Here is a 25,803-nt window from a genome sequence, read left to right on the forward strand (position 1 = left end):
ACAGACATGAGGACGGAAATAAGAAGCGAAACATAAAAAGTTGTATCTTTTAAATGCTTGTTTGTTGTTGATTGGGATCATTTTAGAAGTTTATTTTTTTGTTGCTTTGGTGAATTTTTACTAAGCTCCAGGACCTAGTTGTGACAAGAGGTGGTTAAAAACAATTACGAGCACAAACATGCTATCGATGTGCATTTAGCAGGGATTACAAGTCAAGGTTAAAAAATAGACATCTCTAGAATCGAACATGTAATCTAAAAAAAAAATGTCCCAAATATTTATACTGAGATTATACAGATAACTGCTGATTATTGGTGCAATGTTTGGTCGAATGGTTTAAGAGTAGCTGAGGAGATTGTGGACAAATACACAGGTTTGTTACTTGGTTGGTGGAGCTCCAGTGCATCATCAAAGGCAGGTAAAGTAGATTCACTATGGCTGCTGCTGTTCTGGAGAAGTAAAAAGATACAGTATCAGATCCTGCCATGTCCTTCCACACCTGCTTCACTTCTCAGAGATTGTTCAGGAAATCCATATTTTGGTGCGCTTATCATGAGTGCCACATTTGTGGTGTCAAAGCAGGAATAAGCAAAGCACCACCTTACTAGTCCTTTAAAGGAGTGTGTTTCTGAATAGCGTATCTCATGTAATGTTGTATCCACCTGATTCCACAGGCTATTACTTCTGATTATGGGAACAATGTTGCCTATAATAAACTGATTACACAAATTATAAAAGGATCTATATCATGCTTCTTTAAACCTTCCAGGGCCAACTACAGCCACACATGGAAATATTCAACATTTTGCGAAATGAAATACTAATGTATTAAGAAATACTACTTATTTTCTTTCAACAAGGAAGTTGAGACGCAGATTTCCGCTGAAAGGACAAGTTAGTTTAAATCAGTGCATTTTGATGCACATGCTGTTTTCCCTTTTTTCATTGAAATACGGGGCGCCTCTTATGCCCATGGCGACCCACAGTTCTCCCGTTCTTGTCTTCTATGTTATTTGTGACTGTTCTTCCATGTTCTCTTTAGACGGGATGATACTGAAATTTGTGTAAAGCACTTTGTGGTTTTTACCTGTGAAAAGCGCTTTATAAATAAAGATTACTTACCAACTTACATTTTGATCTGAAGTGGGCTGTACCCCTAGAATAACGATCTACAAGTTAAATGCTAGGTTTATGTTTCTGTCTTAGTGCAAAAAAAAAAAAAATATCCTTATTAAGATATTGACATTTATCCAACTATCTTTTTGAAACACTCTTAAATTTTGATAAAATAACTGCAATTTCAATAATAGTATGCCTCAGTTTATTTAACCAGGCAGGAAATATTAACAGAATTTTATCTACAACAAAAACATTGTGTGTACCTTTTACACTGAAACAGTGTGCCCACAGTGGTTAAATATCAAACGTATTTGCTGCATAAAAGAATGAGTTATACCCATTGCTCTGACGTCTGTAGTCATGAAGTCCTTTGAGAGGCTGGTTCTGAGCCACCTGAAAAAGATCACAGGACCCCTGCTGGACCCCCTGCAGTTTGCCTATCGGGCAAACAGGTCTGTCGAGGATGCAGTCAACATTGGTCTGAACTACATCCTGCACCACCTCGACTCCCCAGGGACCTACGCTAGGATCCTGTTTGTGGATTTCAGCTCTGCATTCAACACCATCATCCCGGACATCCTTCACCAGAAACTCACCCAGCTCACAGTGCCGGCCTCCACCTGTCAGTGGATCACCAACTTCCTGACTGACAGGAAGCAGCAAGTAAGGCTGGGAAGCATCACATCTGGCACCCGGTCACTCAGCACTGGCGCCCCCCAGGGGTGTGTTCTCTCCCCACTGCTTTTCTCCCTCTACACCAATGACTGCACCTCAGGGGACCCCTCTGTGAAACTCCTGAAGTTTGCAGATGACACCACCGTCATCGGTCTCATCCGGGACGGGGACGAGTCTGCCTTCAGACGGGAGGTGGAACAGCTGGCTCTTTGGTGCAGTCAGAACCATCTGGAACTGAACCCGTTCAAGACTGTGGAGATGACAGTGGACTTCAGAAGAAATCCCCCCCCACTCCCCCCCCTTACCATTTTAAATAGGGAATTGGCTACCGTGGACTCCTTCAGGTTCTTGGGATCCACAATCTCACAGGACCTGAAGTGGTCCTCCCACATAGACTCAACCAGGAAAAAGGCACAGCAGAGGATGTACTTCCTGCGTCAGCTGAGGAAGTTCAACCTGCCCCAGGAGCTGCTGATCATGTTCTACACCTCCATCATTCAATCTGTTCTGTGCACCTCCATCACTGTCTGGTTTGGATCTTCAACCAAACTAGACAGACACAGACTACAAAGGATAGTCAGGACTGCAGAAAAGATCATTGGTGTTGATCTGCCCTCCATCCAAGTCTTATACCTGTCCAGGGTCAGGAAACGGGCAGGTAGCATCACTGCAGACCCCTCTCACCCTGCACACAATCTGTTTAAACTCCTCCCCTCTGGCAGACGCTACAGATCACTGTACGCCAAAACAACCCGCCATAAAAACAGTTTCTTCCCCCAGGCTGTCACTCTGATCAACACTAAACAGTCAAAGAGTGTCAGTCCTGTTTCTGTGGAAAAACCCTGGAACCAAACATAACAACCCTGGATCAACCTGTCACTGAGAATGTTCATGTACATACCTTTAATTTAAATGTTCTCCTGCACTACTTATCAATGCTCTACTGCACTATTTTCCTTTTATTATTATTATATTTCATTATTATCTTTCTTTTCTATTATTTTTTTTCCTTCTTTTATCTTATTTTTTTTAATTTTAATTTTGTATTTGTTTATTTTTTTTATATACTATTATTATTATTATTATTATTATTATTATTATCATCATCTTGTTATTTGCACATTCTAGTCTAACTACTGTTTATATTTATACTTATGTTTATACTTATTATCATCTCTTCTAGTTGATTGTTTATTATTGAATGTTTCACTATTGGAGAGAGCACAGTTGACCGAGTCAAATTCCTCGTGTGTACAACATACACTTGGTGAATAAAGATGATTCTGATTCTGATTCTGATTCTGATCAGCTCTTACAGTGGTGCTCAAACAAAGACATTGCAGATAATTTGATTACTTTTTTTCTCAGAGGTGGGAACAAGTCATGTCACTAAAGTTCAAGTCAAGTCTCGAGTCTAGGCCGTTCAAGTCAAAAACAAGTGAAGAGTCCTCAATTTTGATTTACAAGTTTGAACAAGTCATGAATACATAATGTTCCACAGCTAGTGCCGTTTCACAGTTTTATTAAACTGTTGGCCTAGCATCACATGTGCATGCAACACTAATTTTTACGGCTAGCCTGATATACCAATTTGTTTAAGAGATGCACAATATTGGATTTTTGATCGATATCTGATATTTTACAACTCATTTGGCCTACAACTGATGTTGATACAATTATCATTCTCTGCATGTCCTGCACATACTGTAGGATTGACAATAAAGCTGACTTTGCTACCTGTAATCACATGACCGGGTGGGTCATTAAGGCTAGGCTATTAGGCTAATGTTGGACGAATATAACAAATGCTGAGATCTGAAACTTGGTGGTCGTCCTGTCAAGTCTTTATATACAAAAGACAGAACACCAACTCCAGGTTTTGAGAAGACACTTTCTTCAAGCAATGGAACAGAAAAAGTCTGTATCTTTCAAGTAGACCCTGTTTTTCTGTGAAGGACAAACATTCATCACATGTATCAAAGTGGCTTTGCTAGTAAAGGCCTAAGAGATTAGAGCAGGGGTCACCAACACGGTGCCCACAGGCACCAGGTAGCCCACATGGACCATGTGAGGGGCCCTCAGGAGCTCTAGCCACCAATGAGCTCCATCTAAAATCTGATTTACTTTCCAGGATTCAAACTCAGAAAGATAAATACAGTACATATGACAGATGTTGATAGTACTTGGTAGAGTGAAATACTGCTGATAAAGTTTTGGTATTAAATCAACCATTTTTAAATATTTATTTTCACTGAAACATTGTGACAAATTGCGTTATATACAGCATCTTTTTTTTTTTTAAAGAAAGGTGGATTTTCTATCAAATTTAATGAAAATAAAACAATTGCATAAAAGAGGGAAAATAGTTTTTCATGTTGAAAACTCATCATTTGCTACCTTTGATATGTTAAGGTTTCAACTATTGTTTATCAGGAAAATTACCTTGATCTCCTGACATGTTACGACTGTCCTTTTCATATTGCTTTGATGTTTGCTTGAATTTCACATAATAATTCCAGAAAGTTATTTATGTTTTCTTTTTGAATATGTTTTAATTTATTCCGACAACTGTTTTTCAAGAAGTTTACTTTGATCTCCTGACATGTTTTGACTGTCAGGTGTCAGTCCTCTTCAGATGCGCCTGCAAATTGCTTTGATGTTTCCTTGACTTGCGCATAATAATTCCAGCAAATTATTTTTAGTTTTTTTAAAAAAAATATGTTAGTCTAATTTAATGAGAGAACTGATTTTCAAGAAGTTTACTTTGATCTCCTGACATGTTTCAACTGTCAACTGAAAGTCCTTATCATTATTCAAAAGGAAGACAATAAGAACTTGGTGGAATTATTTCCTACTTTTTTAAGTTACTCTAGCCTTCTTTATTCCCTTACCTTCTAATTAAAGTGAAACCATGAAAACGCGGTATATTAGTGCTTTTCTAACTGGTATTCCTTCGGACTATGCAATACCTATGAAGCTCAGTATCAGAAAGGTTGGTGACCCCTGGATTCAAGAATATCAACATTGCCTTCCTCATTGTGCACACAAAGACAACCACCTAATAAAGCCAAAACTGCAGTATTCATTTACATAATCAGGGTTGACATCTTTTTCACATTTGGGCTTGATTGAGCAATGTAATCATACACTAGTAAAAATCATCAAAAACACAACTTGCCAGTGTATGATAATGGTTTATAAGATGACAAGGAAAATAAACTATAAAGTTATTGAACCAAAAAAAGTTTTTTCAATGATAGGAATGACTGAAGTGAATTTATTTACCGAAACAGCCACTGAATAAAACTCTGACACTGAAATCAAGCAACCATTATTTTTTATTATGGTGCGATCTCTTAATAGATTACAGATATTTGCACTTTATACACTGAACTCATTTAGTTTGGCTCAAAGAGGGATGAATAGATAAAAACATTCTCACCATTTGTTAAATTTGTGGTCATCCAAATAATATCCCCAACATTAGACGGATCCAGATGGAAAGCACACACACACATTCATCCAGACACTTCAAGGACCTGTGGCTGACTCAGTCACTTCAGGAGTGGTTCTCGACAACCACAAAGCCCCTTCATAAGCTCTGACATCTCCAGTCGAGCAAATGTTTTGATATTTAAACATTTTATCCATTACAGCTGCAGAAAGGACAATGTTAAATACGGTAAACATTGTCGTATTTCTTCTAAGAGCTTCCTTTATGCTGGTTGTTACTGAAGACCCACAGTAAAAATCTTTGTTCTCCGTCACAGTTCAGTGAGTTCCCATTTGGCAAATAAAAGTAATGAGAAAACAAAAAGCAAACCTATGATGTCATTAAATTATTCCATAGCTAAAGGGTGGTACACTGATGGTTAGAAATAGAATGACACATAACCCAATACAATGTTTGCAAACCCAGAAGTTAAATACTCTATGCTACTGTTTGGCTCTCATAATAGAAAGATTATATGCGATGAAAGGGCAAACCAAAAAATATAAATACTGATCTTCAGACAGTTTGCAGAATCAAAAAACTTCAATTTTAGATGTTTGGAATAAATGATTTTAGAAAGTTGGTCCTTTCCCAACCGATGTGCTGCTCTCTCTCTCATAACAAAACTGTGATTTAACAGTTTATTACTTTTGTTTAAAGAAGTCTTCATTTTCCACCAAAATGTTGAGTGAAGATCAAACGTTTATGGCTGAGGATTCATCAAAATGTCTTATTCATTCCCAAGCCTCCAGAAACCATCTTCACAGTTCATCTTTAATGTTGTCTTTACCAAAGTTCAAACATCCTTCTTATTGGCCAATTCAGGGGTCTTTAGGCGAAGAACACGACAAAGATGATGAAGAAGACAACAAGGACAAGAAAGATTTTGATCATCAGCCAGCGGTTAGAGGAGACCGACTGGAAGTATTTCAGGATCTCTGTGTGGGCGCCCTCCACGTTCAGCTGGGTGTCCTCCACGTTCGCATCAATCCTGTGAAGCGAGCAACAAAACAGGATTCCCATTAAATCACTTAATTCTCCTTTCCTCTCAGATCTAATTATTGGACATTTTCAGATTCAGAATACTTTATTTTGCTTTCTTCAACTAATATTGAAGAAAATGTTGGACGTATTATTTCTGTGTCACTCTCACCTTTGGACGGTCTCTTCTTGCTCTTTGACCATGTGTGCCAACTGCTGGAATATAGAGCCCAGCTCCACTATGGTGCTCTCGATGTTTTGCATGGTGTCAGCCCGGCTCTGGATGTACGAGTCCTGTAGCAAGCAAGGTTTTGGATGGTGAATCAGCGGATCACTAACCTCTTAAGCCCCAACCACCTATAACAACTAACATTTTTCTAAGCTTCCACATGACATTCATGGCTAACAACTGTGCCACAACTGTGCCAAAGTTTAGTTTGTAACTGTAATATATCAGTCAAATTGATTCCAATCATTTTTATTCTTATGTTTGACAACTAGATGTTGCAATTTGACTTGAAATAAACATACATTTTTAGTCAGATCTCTGCGGTGCCATGCACAATGCTATTTGTGGTTCCACATTTTGATGCTGTTGCGCATGGCTGTTATTGAGCAATGCTTTGATCAATCTGAATTCTCACACTGCGTTGTAAAGCTCAGGGCTTGTAGAAATTGGTGACATCAAACACTATGGGATTGGCTTTAGCCCTGGCCAATCAGAGCTGGATAAAGGAGGAACTGGCCATTGAACGCACGAGCACCAATCGCTCATTGGACAGATTCCTCGGCTGAGAAGTGCTCAGATGTGTGTAGTGGCGGTATCTGTCCGACAACACAATTTGGATTTATGAAATTATGGAGTTTTATGCACTTTGGAGGAACTTTTTATAAGAAACAACAAATCAGATCCAATTTGTTGTCATTGCTGATTTTTTTTCCTTGGTGTATTTTCTAATTTTGTGGCGGTGGTTTGGTACATAACATACTCGACTTGTATATCAGTTGATTCAGCTCAGTCTGTAGTTTTAAGTAAGCTGGTGTTATAGAGCTCTGCGTTTATTTTGTGACTCACAGCAGGGGAAAAAGTTTGCGTTTTCGGAATTATCAAGTTTTCCCTCTTTGAACATAATGGCCTGGTGTGTGTGCTGTGGTCTTTAGTTCTGAATGTGGGTTGGATACAGTAATAGCTGAGTTTCTTAGGATTATGGAGAGGTATAGAATGTGTAATTTAATTCCTTCTTGACAAAATTAAGACCTGCGAGAGTCACGGAAGCTTGTGCTGCCCTGGCCGGCATGTCTGTTGGGGTTGAAGAGGTAGCAGTAAAACCACAAAGTGCTCATTGTCATTTTGAAACACGGTGAAACAGTTTACCTGTTCATCAATGAGCTGGAGCTGCAAAGGATTAGTCTGAGAGTCCATGCTGATGGCCACGTCACTTATGCTGCGGGACTCATCCTGCATGAGGACCGAGCTTCCTGTGGAGAGACAGCACACAGAACAAAACAGGAGCTCAGAGACAGAAGTCCTTCATGCAAAAAGTACAGCGGGGACATACAGGTGCTGGTTATACCTGCTGGGAGAGTCAAACGTTCCAGGGAAATACCTTTTAAATTTGTGGTTGTAAAGCCCTGGTAGTCATTGCGTGGCTCACGAGCTGCATGCGGCTCCTGGGCCCCTTTTTTTCGGCTCCCTAAAATATTTTTTGTATTTGTATTATAGACGACCAAATACAATAATAATCATTCACAAGGAATTCGAGCAGTTCCTTAAGAAATCGGTTTGTGTTTTAAAGGTACAAAGCCAGTCAATGTTTGTCCTCAGCCTGTGGCATCAATAATAACTCAAGCAGTCAAACAAAAAGCCAAATGCAGTACCTAAAAACTGGAGAACACTAGAGGATGGATGGGATTAAGTGATTAAAATGGATTATCTAATACCTTTTCACCATAAATACAAGCAGTAATAATTAAATAAAAACAAGTTATAAAATAAACTCAAAGAAAGTTTTATCCACAAGTATTTTTGAGCTGTCTAGAAATAACGGAACATGGAGTTTTCTTAATGCTCGTAAATGTTATTGAAATCCGTGAAAATTTTAAAGCACACTTTTAATTTGAAATGCCTTCGTTGATAAACAATGTAAGGTTGATTTGATCAGATTACTGCAGTGTGAGGATCGGACACATTTTTCTATCTGAGCCACATACAAAATCTGTCTTTTTCCCCTCATATTAACGCCAGATTAACATTTGTGTGAAAAGCCTGATTTTATTAATTTCTTCCATTCCTGCATCCAGAAACGATCAGCGCGCATTAGTCATCATCATCTGTCATCAATACTTCACTTATTTACTCCTGTAGTGGATCAAACTGTAGATTTACGTTATACACAGTGTTAAAATCGTTGAGCATCAGTCTGACGTCTGTCAGAGTTTCATTGTAACGAGCTGCAGCAGCCGACGCGTACACCGCGTCACACACACAGCTGAGCTGATCAGCTCAATGAAGCTGCTCTCACTGCCTCCCAAAAAAGGAGTGGACGACACGGGTAAAATATAATTAAATGTAACATTTTGTCCCGTCTCGAACTGGCAAATGTGAACTTATTAGAAATGCTGATTGTCAATCTTTTGGCGTGCTTGTGTGACTCCACCCACCACAGTGACAGTGTCGGTTTGGATAGATTCTTTCTGGGAGTCTCTTCTGCAATATTAAGAGTCCGTGTGGCTTAAATTGTAACCAAGTCCATATTTATAGTGCAATATAATGTTTCACCTAATCGGGGCGCTGCACTTATTCCAGGTTCAAAAGTGCGTAAAAGGAAAAAAACTTAAGCAGATGGGAGAATGCTCTCAAGGCCAGATTTGCATGTGAACGCCCACAATTCAGGGACACTCCAACCAGAGTGCGTAACTGGGATGGAGGTGCGCCAGCAACAAACTTAAGTACAGGGGGAGAATAACACGCAGCCAAAAACAGTGCAGCTGCGTGGCTTTTTTTTTTTTTTTTTTTTAAACTTACACACACGGAATCTCTTTATCATGAGTCCTGGGAGCACTTAGGTCCAAGTACAGTTATGGGCCACAGTGGTTTCGAACCACCAACCCTCCGGTCACAAGTCCGCTTCCGTAACCACTAGGCTAACACTTGACATTGGTAATACTGTGTTAGGGTTGTCACAATACTAGAAGTTCAAACTCGATACATAAAAAAAAACTTGATTCTCGATACCACGGTAGGGACTTTTTTTAAATAACTCTTTTCAAGCTATATCACGATGTACAAAATATATCTCGATATTTTGCCCTTACCTTGAGATGATGCTTTGACGCATACAATAGGACCAGAATGGCAATACTCCATATATATATTAATGTTTTCTCTGTGATGTAATTGGGGTTTCCCCTAACTATTATAGCGTAACGTACCTGTTAGTTTCTTTTTTCAGAGATAAGCCCTTAAAATAAGGTAAGTCAGTTAAAGCCACATGCCAAATGTCACACAGGGACATTTATTAACACATGTAGAGAACAACATCATAATTTATAAAACAAATTATGTGCATTTGTGCACATTTTTAAAACGTCAGCCAAACCAAAATGCTGTACAGTTTTTTTTTTTTTTAAACATCATAACGATCAATTATTTTTTTATTACTGACAATTGTGAATTTATCAGATACAAAATATATAAACAGTTGCCACTATTAACACGCGCACACACAGACGCATTGTAATGATCACCTTCTGAGGACTGTCCCTTTAAGGGAGCCATTTTAACCATGGCAACGTGAGGTCAGAGTTCAGTCATCCTGCCTTCTTCCTGATTTAATGTTACTTTTGGAGGGACTGTACATGTGTCTGTAGCAGTGAATAAAGTTGTGTCAATTGAAATAGGAGAGGGATAAAAAAACGAGATAAATCATAGATATTAAGAAATGAACACGGCGCTGTTAGTATGACATTCGCTACTCACCTTTTGGTATCGATACTTTATTCAGTATCGAGTTTTTTTACAACACTATACTGTATTAAAATCACTGATGATGATGTAGTAAAACTCTGTCAAAGGCTTCAAACTAGAAGCTTTGTACCTTCTGCCTTTATCTGTTCACAAACAGATCATTGTTGTTAAAGCAGAGGAGATGATTATCACCACTACTTATGCAACATAAACAAATATGCTTTGTTTTTTGTGCCAGATGCACCTGGACTTTTGAGAAAATCAGTAAATATGCACACAAGTGGTGAAGAATGGAAGAGTGTGTGCTTGCATAATAGTGACATCACTGACAGAAGTGCACTTTAATATTAACACTACTATACATTATTAAAGTGAGGCTTAAGACCGGTCCTGGAGAGCACCTTTTCTGCATGTTTTAGTTGTCTCCATGCTCATTCATAGAAAATAGTCACAATGTTTCAGTGGAAATAAACATTTAAAGATGGTTAATTTAATACAAGAAAATGTGGTAACACTTTACTTCAAGTTTTATGCATAAGGCTGACAATACGCTGTCATCATGTAAACCCATGTAAATCTGCGATGGTAAAACAGGGGACGGGACCCGGATAAGCAAACTGCTTCTCTCGTCTCCTTTTTCGGCATGTACAAAAAATGAAAAAAAAAAAAAAAAAAAAAAAGTGAATGTAACCATGTCGGAAATAAACTGAATAAATAAATAATAAAATAAATAAATAAAATTATGACATGACATCTGTCATTAGCATGAATAAGGTGTCATGAAGGCTGTTAAGTGTCTTTCATTACCCTAACTAACCCTGAACCCAAACCCCACTAGATCCCTCCACCAAACCCAAAAAATGCCAACATATCTCCAAAGGTGTCATACTTTAGCAAATGACACTTAATGACAATGACCCAAAAAGCCGTTTTTAAACTTACTAAAAGCACTGACATCTATTATCTATATTTATCTGAGTTTGAACCTAAAGTCTGACAGATTGTAAATGGAGCTCATTGCTGACTCATGGTCCTGTTACAACAGGCCTGAGGGCACCACTTCTGGTCCATGTGGGCTACCTGGTGCCAGCAGGCCACATATTGGTCACACCTGATCTAAAACATGGTGGATAGGAGCTCACCAGGACGCAACTAAGGACATCTAAAAGCGAGCTCTTATTTTGGAATACATATACATATATATACACTGTATATCTCAATATAGGCGATATTGTTATTTTCCATTTCGCTAAAATAGAAAACTTGATATATCTTGAATCTGGATATATTGTCCAGCTATGCCACACACTATGCAGACAAGGGATGAACTCCAGTGCTCCGCAACCCTGTTTAGGATAAGCAATTACATAATCCAGTGGTGAGTGTGTGTCCACGTGTGCGTGTGTATTTGTACAGGTGATTCTGATTATAAAACTATTTTTTGAGAACACTGTAGTCGTTGTTAGCAATGCAAAGTGGCTGAGGCAGGCTGTCATGAACAAACAAATAAGGTCACAGCAAAAAGTGTTCAATGTTTTTGTACATTTAGAATGTTTCCATTTCAGAGAAAGAGGGTCTCGTGTTTGCAAAAGCAAGACAAAAAAAACAGATTCATTAACATTACTGAAAATAACAATAGACCATAGCCAAGTTTAGATCAGCTCACCAAATATCATTTAAATTAGGGTTGGGCGATATATCGAATATACTCGATATATCACAGCTTGTAGTCTGTGCGGTGTTGAAAATGACCATACCGTTAAACTCGCGGACTTTTTTTTTTTTTTATTAAAATATCTTAGTGGCATTATGCACAAAAGGTGCACTTAAATTTTGTGTTTTGAAATGCCATGTGAGTTGCATCCTGCACTAATGTCTTGTTTTGAAATGTCTCTGTGACAATTTTGCACAGAACATGTTGACAATTTTATGTTTGAGCAACTCACTGTTTAATAAATACAGTTATGTCAACTTTGACTTAGTTGTGATATCCCCTTTTTTGCATGAAAGTTTAAAATTGGCATATATTAATGCAGTATGATCAAGAATGTTTTAATGTAGACATATAGAATCATCATACTGGTGTGATTTTGTGCATCAAAGTGTTAATTCAAGGGTAATGCAAAATATCGAGATATATATCGTGTATCGTGACATGGCCTAAAAATATCGCGGTATTTATAAAAGGCCATATCGCCCAGCCCTAATTTAAATCTGATCAGAACTTATTCTGCTAACAAACATCGACATTCACAGACATAGACAAACGCAGGTGAAAACATGACTTCAGTGTTAAAACCTCAAACCGTTATTAAAAACAGGGGTTCTCAACCTTGGGCTCACGGGACACTGGAGGTACCCAGATGCCTTCAATAAACTAACAATTTTCATATACAATTTGAGCTGATTTTGGTTATTTTTACCTTTTTTCTGCAACTACACCAAACTTGGCACATTTTAAAGCATTTTTGCCACATTAATCCCATTTCTACCACTTCATCAAATTTTAATTCCTTTTCTGCACATTTTTTCCACCTTTAAGACATTTTCAGCAGTTATAAAACCCTTTCTAGCACTTTTCCCACCTAATGTCACATATGTTGACCCATTATTGTCACCTTTAACCTCTTTTCACCATATTTCATGCTTTTTTTGACAATTTAACCACATTCACCATTTGTCATGCCCATTATTTGATTAAACTAATTGTTCCAATATTGACACTGAACCCCTTTTTACGTCCATTTTTTGGCCACTCTAATTAGCAAATTTTAACCAATTTCTGTGGTTTTTAAAATCCCATTTCACCCCATTTTCCACCATTTTGGTCACTTTTAACCCATTGTATTCCTGATTAAAATACAGATTTACATCTTTAAGATGACTATATACTAAGGCGCAAATAATGAACTTCCTGGATAACAGTGGATAATATTCAGATAAATAAATAAATGTTATCACAGATTCATAGAACAATGGACCATCATTTTGCTGACTTTATGGATGGGTCCCAAAAATCTGTCTTTTATTCCCTCTTATAGATGGTCCTGTCTCCACATGACTGTTCTTCAATGTTCATGTCTGTGTTCAGCCACCTTCAGTTACAGTGGGGGTCCCCGGTCTCTGGAACCTTTATTTTGGTTGGGTCACGGACTGAAAACGTTGAGAACCACTGATTTAACAGATTGACCAGGTTTCTTCTTAACTTCAACTGACCCATGTGTAACCGTACAGCCAATCACAGATTGAGCATCTGAGGCACCGAAAATTAAATACTTTGGATACTGCGTAGTACTGAAGAATTTCAGTACTATTAATGTGTAATATGAACAAACACACACACACACAAAACTGACTTACGGCAAACTGAATCTACCCACTGTTACAAATAAAGTTGACTTGAAAGTATTAAAGAGTAAAATGTTTAGTTTGTTCTTCCAGTTTAAAGGCATCTACAGTGAGCAGTTTGCTTTGGCTTCATGTTGCAACACTACAGGCTGTTAGTGAACATTGTACAAGCAATGCAGACTCTTAAATGAAGCCTCTTCTTAGGGTCTCTGTTTAGCATTGAAGCAAAAGATGAACCGAGTAAAATATGGAACATTGAGCCTCTGCCTGAAAACCAAAAGGCGTGTTCACTCTACAGCACTTTAGAGACTTTGTTACGTATGTTTTTTATTTGTACAAATGCAGAATTCAGATGTGTAGTTAGTTTACAAAGCCAATGTGAGTCCAGTTACTGCCTTTGTCATGTTTAAGTTTCCAGATGAATTCCACACAGCTGTGGTAGCTAAGACCAGATTAAGCTTGTTCACATTTGGCTTTTTGCTGACGCAGCGGTTTCTGGGTTGCATCGAGTGAACAGGCCATTACAAAACTTAGACATCTTAGATTACACCTGTTTGTTCCTTTAGTGTTACACATGATATCTGCAAACATTACATGATCAGATGGAAGGTTAAAGGTAAGTTGAAGACAGACTCACTGAAGTTGTTGGCCATGAGAGGAGAAGATGCCACAGGAGGCTGTGAGAACTGCTCCCTCCTGCTGCGCTGCTGCTTCAGGTTCTGCAAGACGGAGTTACAAACATTCACAATCGTCACATCCTTTCAAACGTTTCACTCACTCTGGGCAGGAATGCATACCTCTGTTCTGACCTCCAGGACCGACTTGAAGTCGTTAGACATTGTAGCCAGTTTGGACTGAGAATGGAAAAAAGAAACCGTGAATAAAATTGAACAGACATAATCTGAGGCAGAATTGGCGTCAATTTTAAGACTAATTGCATAATTAATTACAATTATGATGTAATTATCATCGGAATTGGAAAAATTTGTTGCTGTTGTAATCGTAATTGCACTGTAATTGAGTTCAGATAATTTATTTTGTAATTGTAAGTGGCATAACCATGTTAAAGCTATATGTTTATACATACGTAAATAATTATTAAAATATGTTTCATATCAAGTTCATCTGTTAGTTCTCTTGAGGATCATTTTTAAAATAATTTAAATCTAGGGGTATTCTGACAGAAAAAAGGCTCAGACACCCACACCAAAAATCATAATACCCATATTTCCATGAATGGGGAAGCCTAACAAGTTAACCAAGAGAGGAAAAACTAATTAAATTATGTTTTTTAGTGTATTTTACACAAGAGGAAGGTTACATTTAACGGGGTTATTTATTATTAATTGTAATTGAACAATAGTAATTGAGAATGTAATTGACTTTCAGAGAGGAAATAATATTTGTACACTTAAGTGGAAAAAATACGGGTCAATGTATTCATAATTGGGTTGTAATTGAACATGGATGATTGAAAATGTAATTGTAATTTAAAAATGTAACCCTTACAGTGCAGCAGATTAATGAAAAAATAGGTCACTTTGGTATAAAAGCATAACATTTGGCAAAGATACTCTTTAAGGGAAACTGTTTTAGAAAAAGGCGTTGGCCACTCAAAAATTCAATATGGCGGCCATAGCCATTGCTATTGCTATTCAATGAGGTGTCAGCAGAAAGGTCTGAGTCCGAATATGTGCTTCCCCACTGGGTAGAGTCAGGACTGTGCCCACTAGAGGCAAAACACTCAATCCCCTCAAAAAACTTGGTAAAAATGCAGAAATGCTGGAATCTGGTGAAACGAGGTGTCAGTTGAAAGGTACTCTGAAAATAGACTAAGTAGACTACACAATTATATAATTTCATCAAAAGATGTGTGACAAAAAGGCACTTACACTTTTCATTTATCCACAATTTTCATTTATGTATGCCCTTTTTTAAATGTATTATTTAGTTTACTTTTTTCATTGTTTTCTTTATTCTGTTTTATTTAATACAAAAATAAATACAGTGTACTTTTGATGACAGTTGTCTGTGAAAATGACATTTTTTGTTTGTTAATTAATGCAATAAAGTATATATAAAAAGGACTTGGTGTTATAATACTACATAAAAATAATTTTCTAAATGAAGTCACCCACTGCGAGGAACTAACAGCAGTTACACACAGACTTTTACCAGTAGCCTTCCAACCTTTCTGTAATAGTTTCATTAAATCTTACAGTAAACGTGTTGTTTTAAAAGCTTTTATTAATTCAATATATTTTTTCTATGTTGTATATTTTTTGTTTTTATATTGTATTTACATTTTATTGTGTGCATGTGGTTACTATTATTACAATTTACTCTTGCCAATAAGGGGTTAGTGTTTTAATATTTTTATTGATCTTTTATACATTAATACTTTGTATCTATTTTTCCCATGACTTGTGACGCTACAAGTAATTTTGTTCTGTGCTCAATTTGTTGCTTTATGTTAAACTTATCAGATAAAAATGTATGAAGTACAATTTGGGCCCCTTTATACTACTACTGTAATAAACTATCACTATAGACACACCTGTAGTGACACCACTATTGTATTGGAATGGGTCTGAATGTGTCGGCCACCAGGAGCTCCACGAGTCCTCACCAAGTCCTGCAGTTGTGCAATCTGTTTGTTTAAACTGTTGATATCCTGAAAGTCCAGGGGAGAAAACGTCAGCATTCAACCCCAACAGGAAGGTTACATTAACATAACTACGATAACTCAACTCACTTGTTTAATGATGTATGTTAGCTCCTCGATCTCCATAGCCTTGTCGTCAAATAGCGATTTTTTTTTGGCCACTAAAACATCAGAATGTAAGCATGTAGTAACAATGATTAACGGAAAAGTTTTCAATGATGCTGGAAAAACAAAGGGAAACTTACAAATGGTGAGTTTTTCCAACTTGGCAAATGTGTTGCTCAAGTCTTTTCCAATTCTCCTAAAAAAAAGGAAAACAAACAAAGTTGATAATTTGGTTTTTAGGCAGTTAGTGGCTTCATTATTAACGGAGTATAATAAAATATATTAATTTCAATTTGCCCTCATTGAATTCCTTCTTTTGTAAAAATTACCTGAAATGACATCAGGCTCAAATCTCCACTAAAACATAATGTGACTCATCTAACTCCCCTCTCAAAACGCTAATTAATAGCATTAATTAAAGGGTGCTGTACATGTACATATCGAGTTTTGATTAGATTTTTTTTAATGCACTAAAAAATAACTGCAGACATCAGATATATTGTGAAAAGTGCAACGTTATTGCTGTGATTGTCCTCAAGATTTAAAAGGAATAGAACCATTTCAAGCTTTAACCCAGGTTTAAGCAAAAGTGCAACAGCAACTTCACATTTTCTGTTTAAGAAATCAGATAACTACATATAAGATTACAAATAAAAAATAACAAACTTTTCCCCTAGCATCTCAGCATAGTGTGAATAAAAACTTAAACATGCCTGTGGCACACATATAGCCTACTCAAAGGGTAAACAAAGAGGGGGCTGGCTCACATCACGCTACAATAACCCATATGGATGGAAAGCGAAAAAGTCCGAAAAACTGTGGTGGGGAAAAAAAATTATAAAATAAATGAAAATCATTTTTATCTACAAATGTGATCAAATCAATTTGTTTTGCCCAGCCCTAACGTGTACAGTGATGGTAATAATAAATGAGAACTGCTGAAACAAAGAGGAAGTGAGGAACTTACTTGGCCATGACTGTGAAGTCACTGCGCTGCCTGAGAGCGCTAAGAGCTGGTTTTGAGGGCTGCACTCCATTCTACCACAGGACGTAAAGAGAGCGACACAAGGTTATTGAAAGATGAAATGGGATGATCTACAGGTTAGGTGGATCAACTACCCAGAAAATATGTAGTGAAATCTACAATAGCATAAATAATAAAAAAAAAAATATCCAAAACAGTAGTGAGAAGCTCTGCAAATTTAACATCTAAATACAGCCTGAAAATAAACAAGTGCCAGTCAAATATTATCCCTGATGCCCATGTATTTAAACTGTGACATTAATTTTCTGAAATAAAAGAAATAAGTGCCGTCACCTCTCAGTCAGAGGGTCTGGAGTTAAAAAGCAACAACGCACGGTGGGTTTTTTTTTGCATGTTTTCTCTGTGCAAACATGGTTTCCTGTAGTTTCCTTTCTCCATTCAAAAAGAGACATGGTAGCTCTAACTCTAGTTGTGCAGGTGTGTGGGGTTTACCCTGCATTTTCTCATACATGGGTATGTGTTCTGTGTGCTCACTCGTGGTTCTTTGATCAACTAGTTGAGTTCAGGGTAGAGCTGCATGATTATGGTCAATACCATAATCACCATTATTTTCATCAACATTGTAATCATGATTATAATCACAATTATTTATTATGTTAGGGAAAAATCTGTATTTCTTTTGTACTACTTTAAAAAAATAATATATGCACAGTTAACAGTGTAAAATGAAGCTTTAAAGGGGACATATACAAATTTTTCACCTTTTAAACCAGTTTCCTGTGGTCTAAATGACATGCGTGCTGGTGTTTGGTCTAAAAATAATATGAATTAAGCAATAGAAGAAATTTAACACCCTGTTAAAATTAGTTCTGAGAGAGTGCTCTGTTTTGATGGTGTGTTCCTGGATTTACCCGCGCTAAGTGAACACTGCAAGAAGAAAGACCCTACTTTTTCTTCACAGAAAGCACTATTGTAGATACTTATTCGTTTACATTGGTATGTTGACACTTATTTACAGAAATGTTGCACTAAAATAGTGCCACTGTTCATAGGACACTTTTTCAATGTATTGTCTTTCAGAGATATAAAAATTGTATTTTTTCACTTAATCTTTTTTTTCTTGTTATGTCATAGATTATCGTAGATTGATTGCTGACCAATATATCGATTAATCGCAGTATCGTCATATCGTGAGATAATCGTTATTGTGAGCTTTGTATCGTGAGTTACCCAGAGGTTCCCACCCCTAGTTCACATTACCATTTAAAATGTGACCTGTATCAGACTCCAGTGTGAATGGTTTGCGGCTCCAATCTGACATCATATGCGCAATGTTACGTTTGTCTCAAAGTGTTTCGTGCAGTGGAGCCAGAGAATGAGTGAGCAGGTGCAGAGGAGGACAATGATGAAGAATATGGGAGCCAAATAATGTTTTGACTTTTTGTGGTGCCGATTTGCTTTTAAACACGGACCACTTATGATATGAACCTTCAAGCTTTGACTTGAACCTGACAGAGCAAAACTGAAATCGACAGGTCTGACAGACATTAGGTATTTATATCTGCACCCGACCTGAAACCGACAGTTAAAATGTTCCTCATTCAAATGACATTTTTACGCTTCTTTTAGTGGTTAAAAAAAAAAGGATTGACAGTCTTTAAGCATCCACTTAAAGACTGTCCATGAGGCTGCTGCACTCACAGCTTTTAATAATGACGCCAACGTATCAAATGAACATTAAACCGTCTTTGACCGTTCACACTGAGGTCACATTGAAAAAGATCCGATCTGTATCTGATTGAGAACCACAAATAAAAGTGGCCTGAATCTGATCTGCAAAACTCAGATATTGGTGGCATTTGAGTAAAGAAGTGATCAGCCACCCACCCACACACACACAAATGTTCCATATAATCGATGAGTTTGTTCCATGGACTAAAACACATAATTGACCTGTTGCACTTCTGTGATGAAAGTGTTAAGTCATGTTGAGATAAACCCTTGCTGATAAAACCATGACTCAGTGCTGTTTGGTGACGTTTACAGTACATGCCTCAGGAGTAAATGAGAAACCAAAACAAGGTGCAGAGTGAAACCATGTTAAATGAAACTGTAAACAATCTAAAAGTAAGTAAGAGATCCACAAGTACACGCAGTCATCTCTAAAACCTGATCATTAAATAAATAATCACAATTGTCCCTGTTCATGGAGAGAACCCAGTGTTTTTGTGCTAATGTGACTGATCTTACTTACCGGTCTGCCCTGGAGAGATTTACAGGCCGACTGAAACTCAAGTGTCCGGTCACGGCACGTCATCCTGCCGCCAGTGAAGAACCACCACCAGGTCAAAGTAAGATGTAACCAGAAGCGGACGGACAGGGGCTGTCAGGCTTACACACAGGGATGAGAACCCACCGAGCATGTGTGAACAGCCATGACTGAGGAAACACACAGAAAGAACACTGGAATTACTCATAAAAAGTACAGACAAACATGTTGGGATATATTCACGGGTTTCCCTGTCAACTGGTGACCGATGTCCCACCTGTGTAACATATAACTTAGTAATGACAGATGCTAACAGTGTTAAACCGTGGATCTCAATAACTAGATCGGCTAAGTATTGCAAAAATAAAGCATATAAAGCGAACTAACCGGTGACTAACAGCTTGTATCCATAAGCAAGCTAAACACACGTAACGTTAAATGACAGTGGTGAGCCCGGGTGTGAGTGAGTGAAGGCCGCCCATCACGACACAGCTGATTACGGCCTCACCGGCTAACGATAGCAGCACAAAGCTAACCGGGCTAACCGGGCTAACCGTGCGGTCTCAGCTGTCAAACTCATGCTTTGAGTTTAACCTACAGCAGCTCTGTGTTAAAAAGAACATGTGATCGTTCCCAGCTCACCTGACTGAATATTACACCGTAAACACGGAGCAGACGATGTTTCTGGGGGAAAAACTCAGCACTGGAGTTAAAAGTTCCAATCCGGGTCGTTTCCGCCACTGACGTCACTGCCACGTTTACTTACAGAGGCGATAAATCCCTGTCGTTTCCAGTCTTCACCGCCAGACGGCGGTATTTCAACTGTTTGTAGCCTCCCAGGACAACTGTCTTTTTAACTTTTTTTAATGAATATTTCCAAAAATAGAAATTCTCGATAAAGATAATAAACTCAACTTCTAACTCCTTCAAAAGCAAATAACAAAATACAAAACAATACAAAAGGGGGTACAATAAAGAAAAATGAAAATCAAAATATGGCAAATCAGCTCATGAGTTAAATATTGTTGGATTAAATAAATAAATAAAAAAAAATAAAAGAATATATATATATATATATATATATATATATATATATAAAGCAATAAAGGATTTAGATTTTCCATCACTTGAGTTAGGTCATTTTAGGTTTGGTTTAAAAATAAGAACAAAAGTAAAGTTTTTCGTATAACCCTATTTTAATTTAATCTTTTTGTATTCATTAATGCAGATATTATATTATTAGAAAAGTATGCTTTGAATGAATTCTGATTTATTTAGGTTTTTATTTTATTGATTGTCATGTGTATCATGTTTTGATCAGCTTTTCAAAATAATATATAATCTATCTTTTTTTTTTTTACTATTTTATTTACATCAAATACATCTATTCACAAAACCGCATTTCTCAATCTTTAGCTTTTGTGTTAGTCTGCAGATATAGATTTAAGTGTATGGTTGGATATATGAAAATGTAATAAAATAGACTCGTTGGGTGCATCGTTTCAGTTCCTCTTATTATTTTATTAGCATTATGTATACGTTTATTTATTTATTTATTTTCAGTATATTATTCTTACTTTAGTACTTTAGGATTTAATTAAAATATGACTTCGTTGCTGTTGGTACACACGAATTAATCATGACAAACATGTAAATTGGTATTTTTAAAAAGATAAAATATTTCTTATTAATCTTTTATTTATACGGGCTCAAAACCAGTTTGCCAAGCATTTATTTCCAAGTTTAAATACTTTGCGAGTTGATCAAGTAGTCAGAAAATGAAAAAGACTGTTCAAATAATGCACAATATCTATTCAATGGGATGCTGAAGAGTCGGTAGTTACACAAATCAGTACATGAAGCATTTGTGCCCCCAGGGGGCGCTGTTACCCTAAAATAAAGCATTCATCTTAAGGTAGTTTCTCCTTTTTGACTTAAAAAAACAATTAAAAACACCACAAAAACAGTTTCATATTAACATGTGTACTATCAAAATACATAACAAACGCCATATGGTCGGTTTATATTAAAATATCACATCCCGGGAGCTCTGTCGTAAGGGTTTTAAGAGAAGGAAGTGACGTAGTCTACGTGCATGCGTTTAAAGGATCTGAAAGGATCGGGCAGTGTCACCTGTGCCTACAACTAAAATATTATGACCACCAAAATGAAAAGTTGATAGGATCCTCTTTATCCGTTTACCTACTTATGGAAAATATATATTAGTGGATAATCTGTCCTCACAGTTCTTTGTGTTACTAGTCATTACTTTGAAAATAATATTTCTCAGGTAATGTTCATCAAAGTGCGTTTTGCTGATGACAGAGTGTTTGATGTGTAATATTCCACCTTTTATACCTTACCGGGTGACAGATTATAGAGGTAATGCTGCCTTTCAGCTGGAAATCCATAGTTTTGGGTATATCTATGCCTACGTCTTTCCCACTGAAGGTTCTTGCAGAACATGCGTTTTCTTCACTTGCTCTGAGTAGACTCTCAGCTGTGGCGTGGAGACTGAGATAACATCCAGCAGGCTCCTTGATCTCCCCTCAGTCCTGCTGGTACCCTCATCCCACATCTGACAGGATCGAGCAAGCCCAAACCACAACTATGTCCCACTCAACCCATAAGGACATTTCTATACACAATCCATGTTTGCTTCACACGGCAGGTCTTGCGTTTCTTTCGAAATTCTCTTCTTTTGTTCTCTGAAACATAAAGAATATTTGAACAGCTCTAACACTGATTATATTCAAGCAAATATAAATGAATACATTTTTAAACTTTACTTACCACTCATATCTCCAGAACGAGGGCCTCCACCCCACCCCTCCTGTTGCTCCTGAGCTCATCAGCCTCACTAGTTTTACCAGTGTGAGATTACTCTCACCTGTGCCTACCTTTCTCCCCAGTATTTAACCCAGTCTCTCTTTCTCATCTGTGTCAGATTGTCATGTTTCCTCGTGGGCATACTTTAGTGTTTGCTACAGATTGCCTCCTCGTGCCTAACCATGCTGTTTTCTGGATAAGCACCCTGCCTGCTCCTCTGGAGACCTCTGACTGTGCTTGTTTGACCCCCAAATCAACTGGATATCGAGGTTGTCGAATGCTGGGAAATATGCGCTCTAATCTGTTTTCCTTTGGGTCATTGAGTTCTCTGCAGAGAAACCCAGATCTAGTCACCCTGAACTGTCTTGCATACCTGTGTATTACCCTGATATACGTGAGGTTTTCAGCAAGGATAGGGAAAAGTCTCTATACCCCCTCACAGAACATATGACTGCCCTATTGGTCTCCTCCCGGGGACGTCTCAGAGGCTACTCCTTGTCCATCCCAGAAACGCAGCGCATAAAAACCTACGTGGAGGAGTCCTTAGGAGCAGGGATCATCTGTCCATCCTCATCTCCCGCCAGAGCACAAATCTTTTTTCCCCTGCATCGATTACCGTAGACTCAATTACATTACCGTCAAAAACAGATTCCATCTTCCATTATTTGGTTTCAACAGTTGAAGGGGGCCAAAATGTTCACCAAGCTGTGCCTCCGAAACGCCTATATCACCTAGTCAGAATCAGAGAGGGGGAGGAATGGAAGATAGATTTCAACACCTCCACGTTCACTATGAATACTTGGCCAAACAGTGATAGGAGCAGAGGACATTCTTCACCACACATCTGTATATGTAGGTCAAGACTTAGCCCCCCCAGACCAGCACGCCTCACTTGCGTCAGGAAGTAGAGGCGCTGGTGAGCCCTCTTCACCAGGCTGGAGGTGTTGGTGCTCCAGGTGAGGTGTATACTCAAGTATTTGAAGGTGGAGACCATTTCCAAGTGTGACCCAAACCAAGGAAAATGTTCAATCTCAATGCAGTGTTCAGAGACAACTGACAGGCCCCAATGAGGACTTGAATTTGGGTACTTGTAGATGAACGATCTTCACCATTGAGGCATAATTTCATTCAGTCCATACAAAAAAACCTGGTATAACAAGTGTCTAGTCTTTTCAGGGTTTCTTGGTTCAGGAATTTCTAATATGCAATGATGCAGAGTTATGTAACTGGATAGATTAATCTGCTGATAAGGTTGAACTTGAATTGATTAATCACATAATTTATAGGCACAGATGTGCCCACAGTGTGGACCATTTACAGACAGCTCTGTTTGTTTTAGATGTTTCCCAGGTTTCCCAGGCCGATGTCCTTCAAAGGAGGGAGACATATGAGGTCGGTGGCCCACGTTTGCGTGAAAGATAACAGTTTTTTGATTTTCTGTGAAATGGGAAAACACCTTTGTTGAATTCACAAGTGAATTTTTTTCAGTAAACATCAACTTTCCTGTCAGTTAACATGTGATAGCAAACCCAAACTCATTTTCTTTACAATACACACAAAGGACTAAATGTGTGTGTGCGTGCGTGTGTGTGTTTCTCTTTCTAACACACACATCTGCTGATACCATCTGCAAACACACACATTCTGGGCAGATAGCACTCTGTACCAGCTTCAACACAGCTGCTGCTACAAAAGCAGGGAGGAAACCACGGCTGGACTTATTAGAAAAACAATAACTGAATGCAGTAGACAGCAAGGTGGAATAATAAAGGAAGTCCTGATACAAGTGCAAAGACTATAAAGCATAATGAGAAGCATACAACTGTTCTCTGTTTGAGCAGAGGCAGTATTCCTGCTCACATATAACACTGAAAGGGGTTTCAAAAGGCAGATTTTGGTGTAAGGCCTTTTTTTTACCACCAGAAAAGTGACTCACTCTGTCTCCCTGTCTTGTTGCTATATTTAGCACTGGCATTGCATCTTTTGACAGATAAGGTTGGCTGCAGCTCCTCTCCTCTTCTCCCTTAGGTCTGTCTCACTCTCAATACACATATTCAAGTCATTTAATTGGCTGCTCCACGACCAAAATTCTATTGACTTCTATTCTATCAAAATTCTATTCACTTGCATCACGTAAGGAATGGGTGTCACTTTATTCACTAAATAAACCAACAAAATGTATTCACTATGGCTGGAACAGATGTCACAGTTGATTGAAATTCCTAATATTAAGATACCCACTGGGGTGTCATCTGATGGATCTCATGTGACACAGGAAAGAAACAACATCTCTTTGAATGGATCCATCATTTTGAAATGCTTTCTGGTGTATAGTCTGTCCTCAGTTTGAGCAGAGGAGCAGATGGCTGTTAAACAAAGATGTTGGTCAATAGAATACTCACTACTTGAGAGACAGCATTGCTGTACAGTGCCATCCCACTAACAGCCATTACTCTGTACCTTTGAGTATAATTTCTAGGCACAATTTGAGACTTAATATCTATTTTTCTGAAGTAATTTTTCATGGGAAGAAAATTGGAGTAGCCTACAAGATTAAAATCCTACGCACACTTTGAGGATGCAAGTGGCACACCCAAAAGACTGGAGGCTAGAATCTTTCCCAGTGAGAAAGCATTGTAAAGTTTTTGTACAACTCACCAATAATTCTCAAAAAATAAACTTTTAAAGTCCCTTTTTTATATGCATCATTTAATCCTTCTGTCATGTTGCTTCCTTCTCTGCCCCTGTCCTTAGGGCATAGCAGAAGCTGTTGTGCTAACAAGGTGCTGGTGCCCTTGAATCTATAGCAATAAGGATATTGTTGGCTGGGAATATAAGCCTGTCAGACTCTTGCTAGAATCTGCAGACCCATGTTGGCTTGGAAGTCTACCCGAGCCAATGTTCTCCATGTGACCCCAAAAAAACATGGATCCCCTTGCAAGTTTCCATTCTTGGACTGGAATGTCTCCTCAGGTACCTGTTTTTCTGATGCCTGTTGACCTGATCTCTTCAAAGTCTGGATCAAAATCTGTTCTATCTTCCATTTCTGAGAAATCCTCCATCTCTGCTTCAACTTCAGCGCCCTCTTCATCTTTTTCTGAAATCAGGTCCAGAGCCTTTCTAGCAGATAACGCCTAGTCATTCGTCTATTCATTGTGCTCAGAGTAAATGAAGCGCAAGGCAAACATCAAGCTGTATAATAGGGATTTGTGCAAAGCCCCATTGTTTGGTCTGAAAGGTGTGGTTCTCGTGTGGGGATAGGCACATAAGCTTGGGAATGAGATGTGAACCCACAAAATACTTTTTTTTTCAGGGTCACGGGGGTCTGCTGGTGCCTATCTCCAGTTCTCAATGGTCGTTAGGTGGG

General features: G+C 38.0%; 1 protein-coding gene across 2 annotated transcripts; it reads right to left on the reverse strand.

Moving 5' to 3' along the window:
- Positions 1-5,114: 5,114 nt before the first annotated feature.
- On the reverse strand, positions 5,115-20,370 carry stx5a (syntaxin 5A). 2 transcript variants are annotated; one of them, XM_028459207.1, is made up of 12 exons: positions 20,250-20,370; positions 19,593-19,777; positions 17,321-17,391; positions 16,494-16,549; positions 16,339-16,409; positions 16,141-16,257; positions 14,381-14,437; positions 14,221-14,302; positions 7,876-7,962; positions 7,644-7,747; positions 6,441-6,562; positions 5,115-6,278 (listed from the first exon to the last, which is right to left on the reverse strand). In XM_028459207.1, exons 2-12 carry the CDS (start codon positions 19,653-19,655, stop codon positions 6,119-6,121), a joined length of 990 nt encoding a protein of 329 aa, XP_028315008.1. In that variant the 5' UTR covers positions 19,656-19,777; positions 20,250-20,370; the 3' UTR covers positions 5,115-6,118. The 2 variants fall into 2 exon arrangements, with proteins under 2 accessions (XP_028315008.1, XP_028315010.1); XM_028459209.1 differs by lacking the exon at positions 7,876-7,962.
- Positions 20,371-25,803: the final 5,433 nt, after the last annotated feature.

This window comes from Gouania willdenowi, chromosome 10 (assembly GCF_900634775.1).
Source record: "Gouania willdenowi chromosome 10, fGouWil2.1, whole genome shotgun sequence".
Classification (NCBI taxonomy): Eukaryota; Metazoa; Chordata; class Actinopteri; order Blenniiformes; family Gobiesocidae; genus Gouania; species Gouania willdenowi.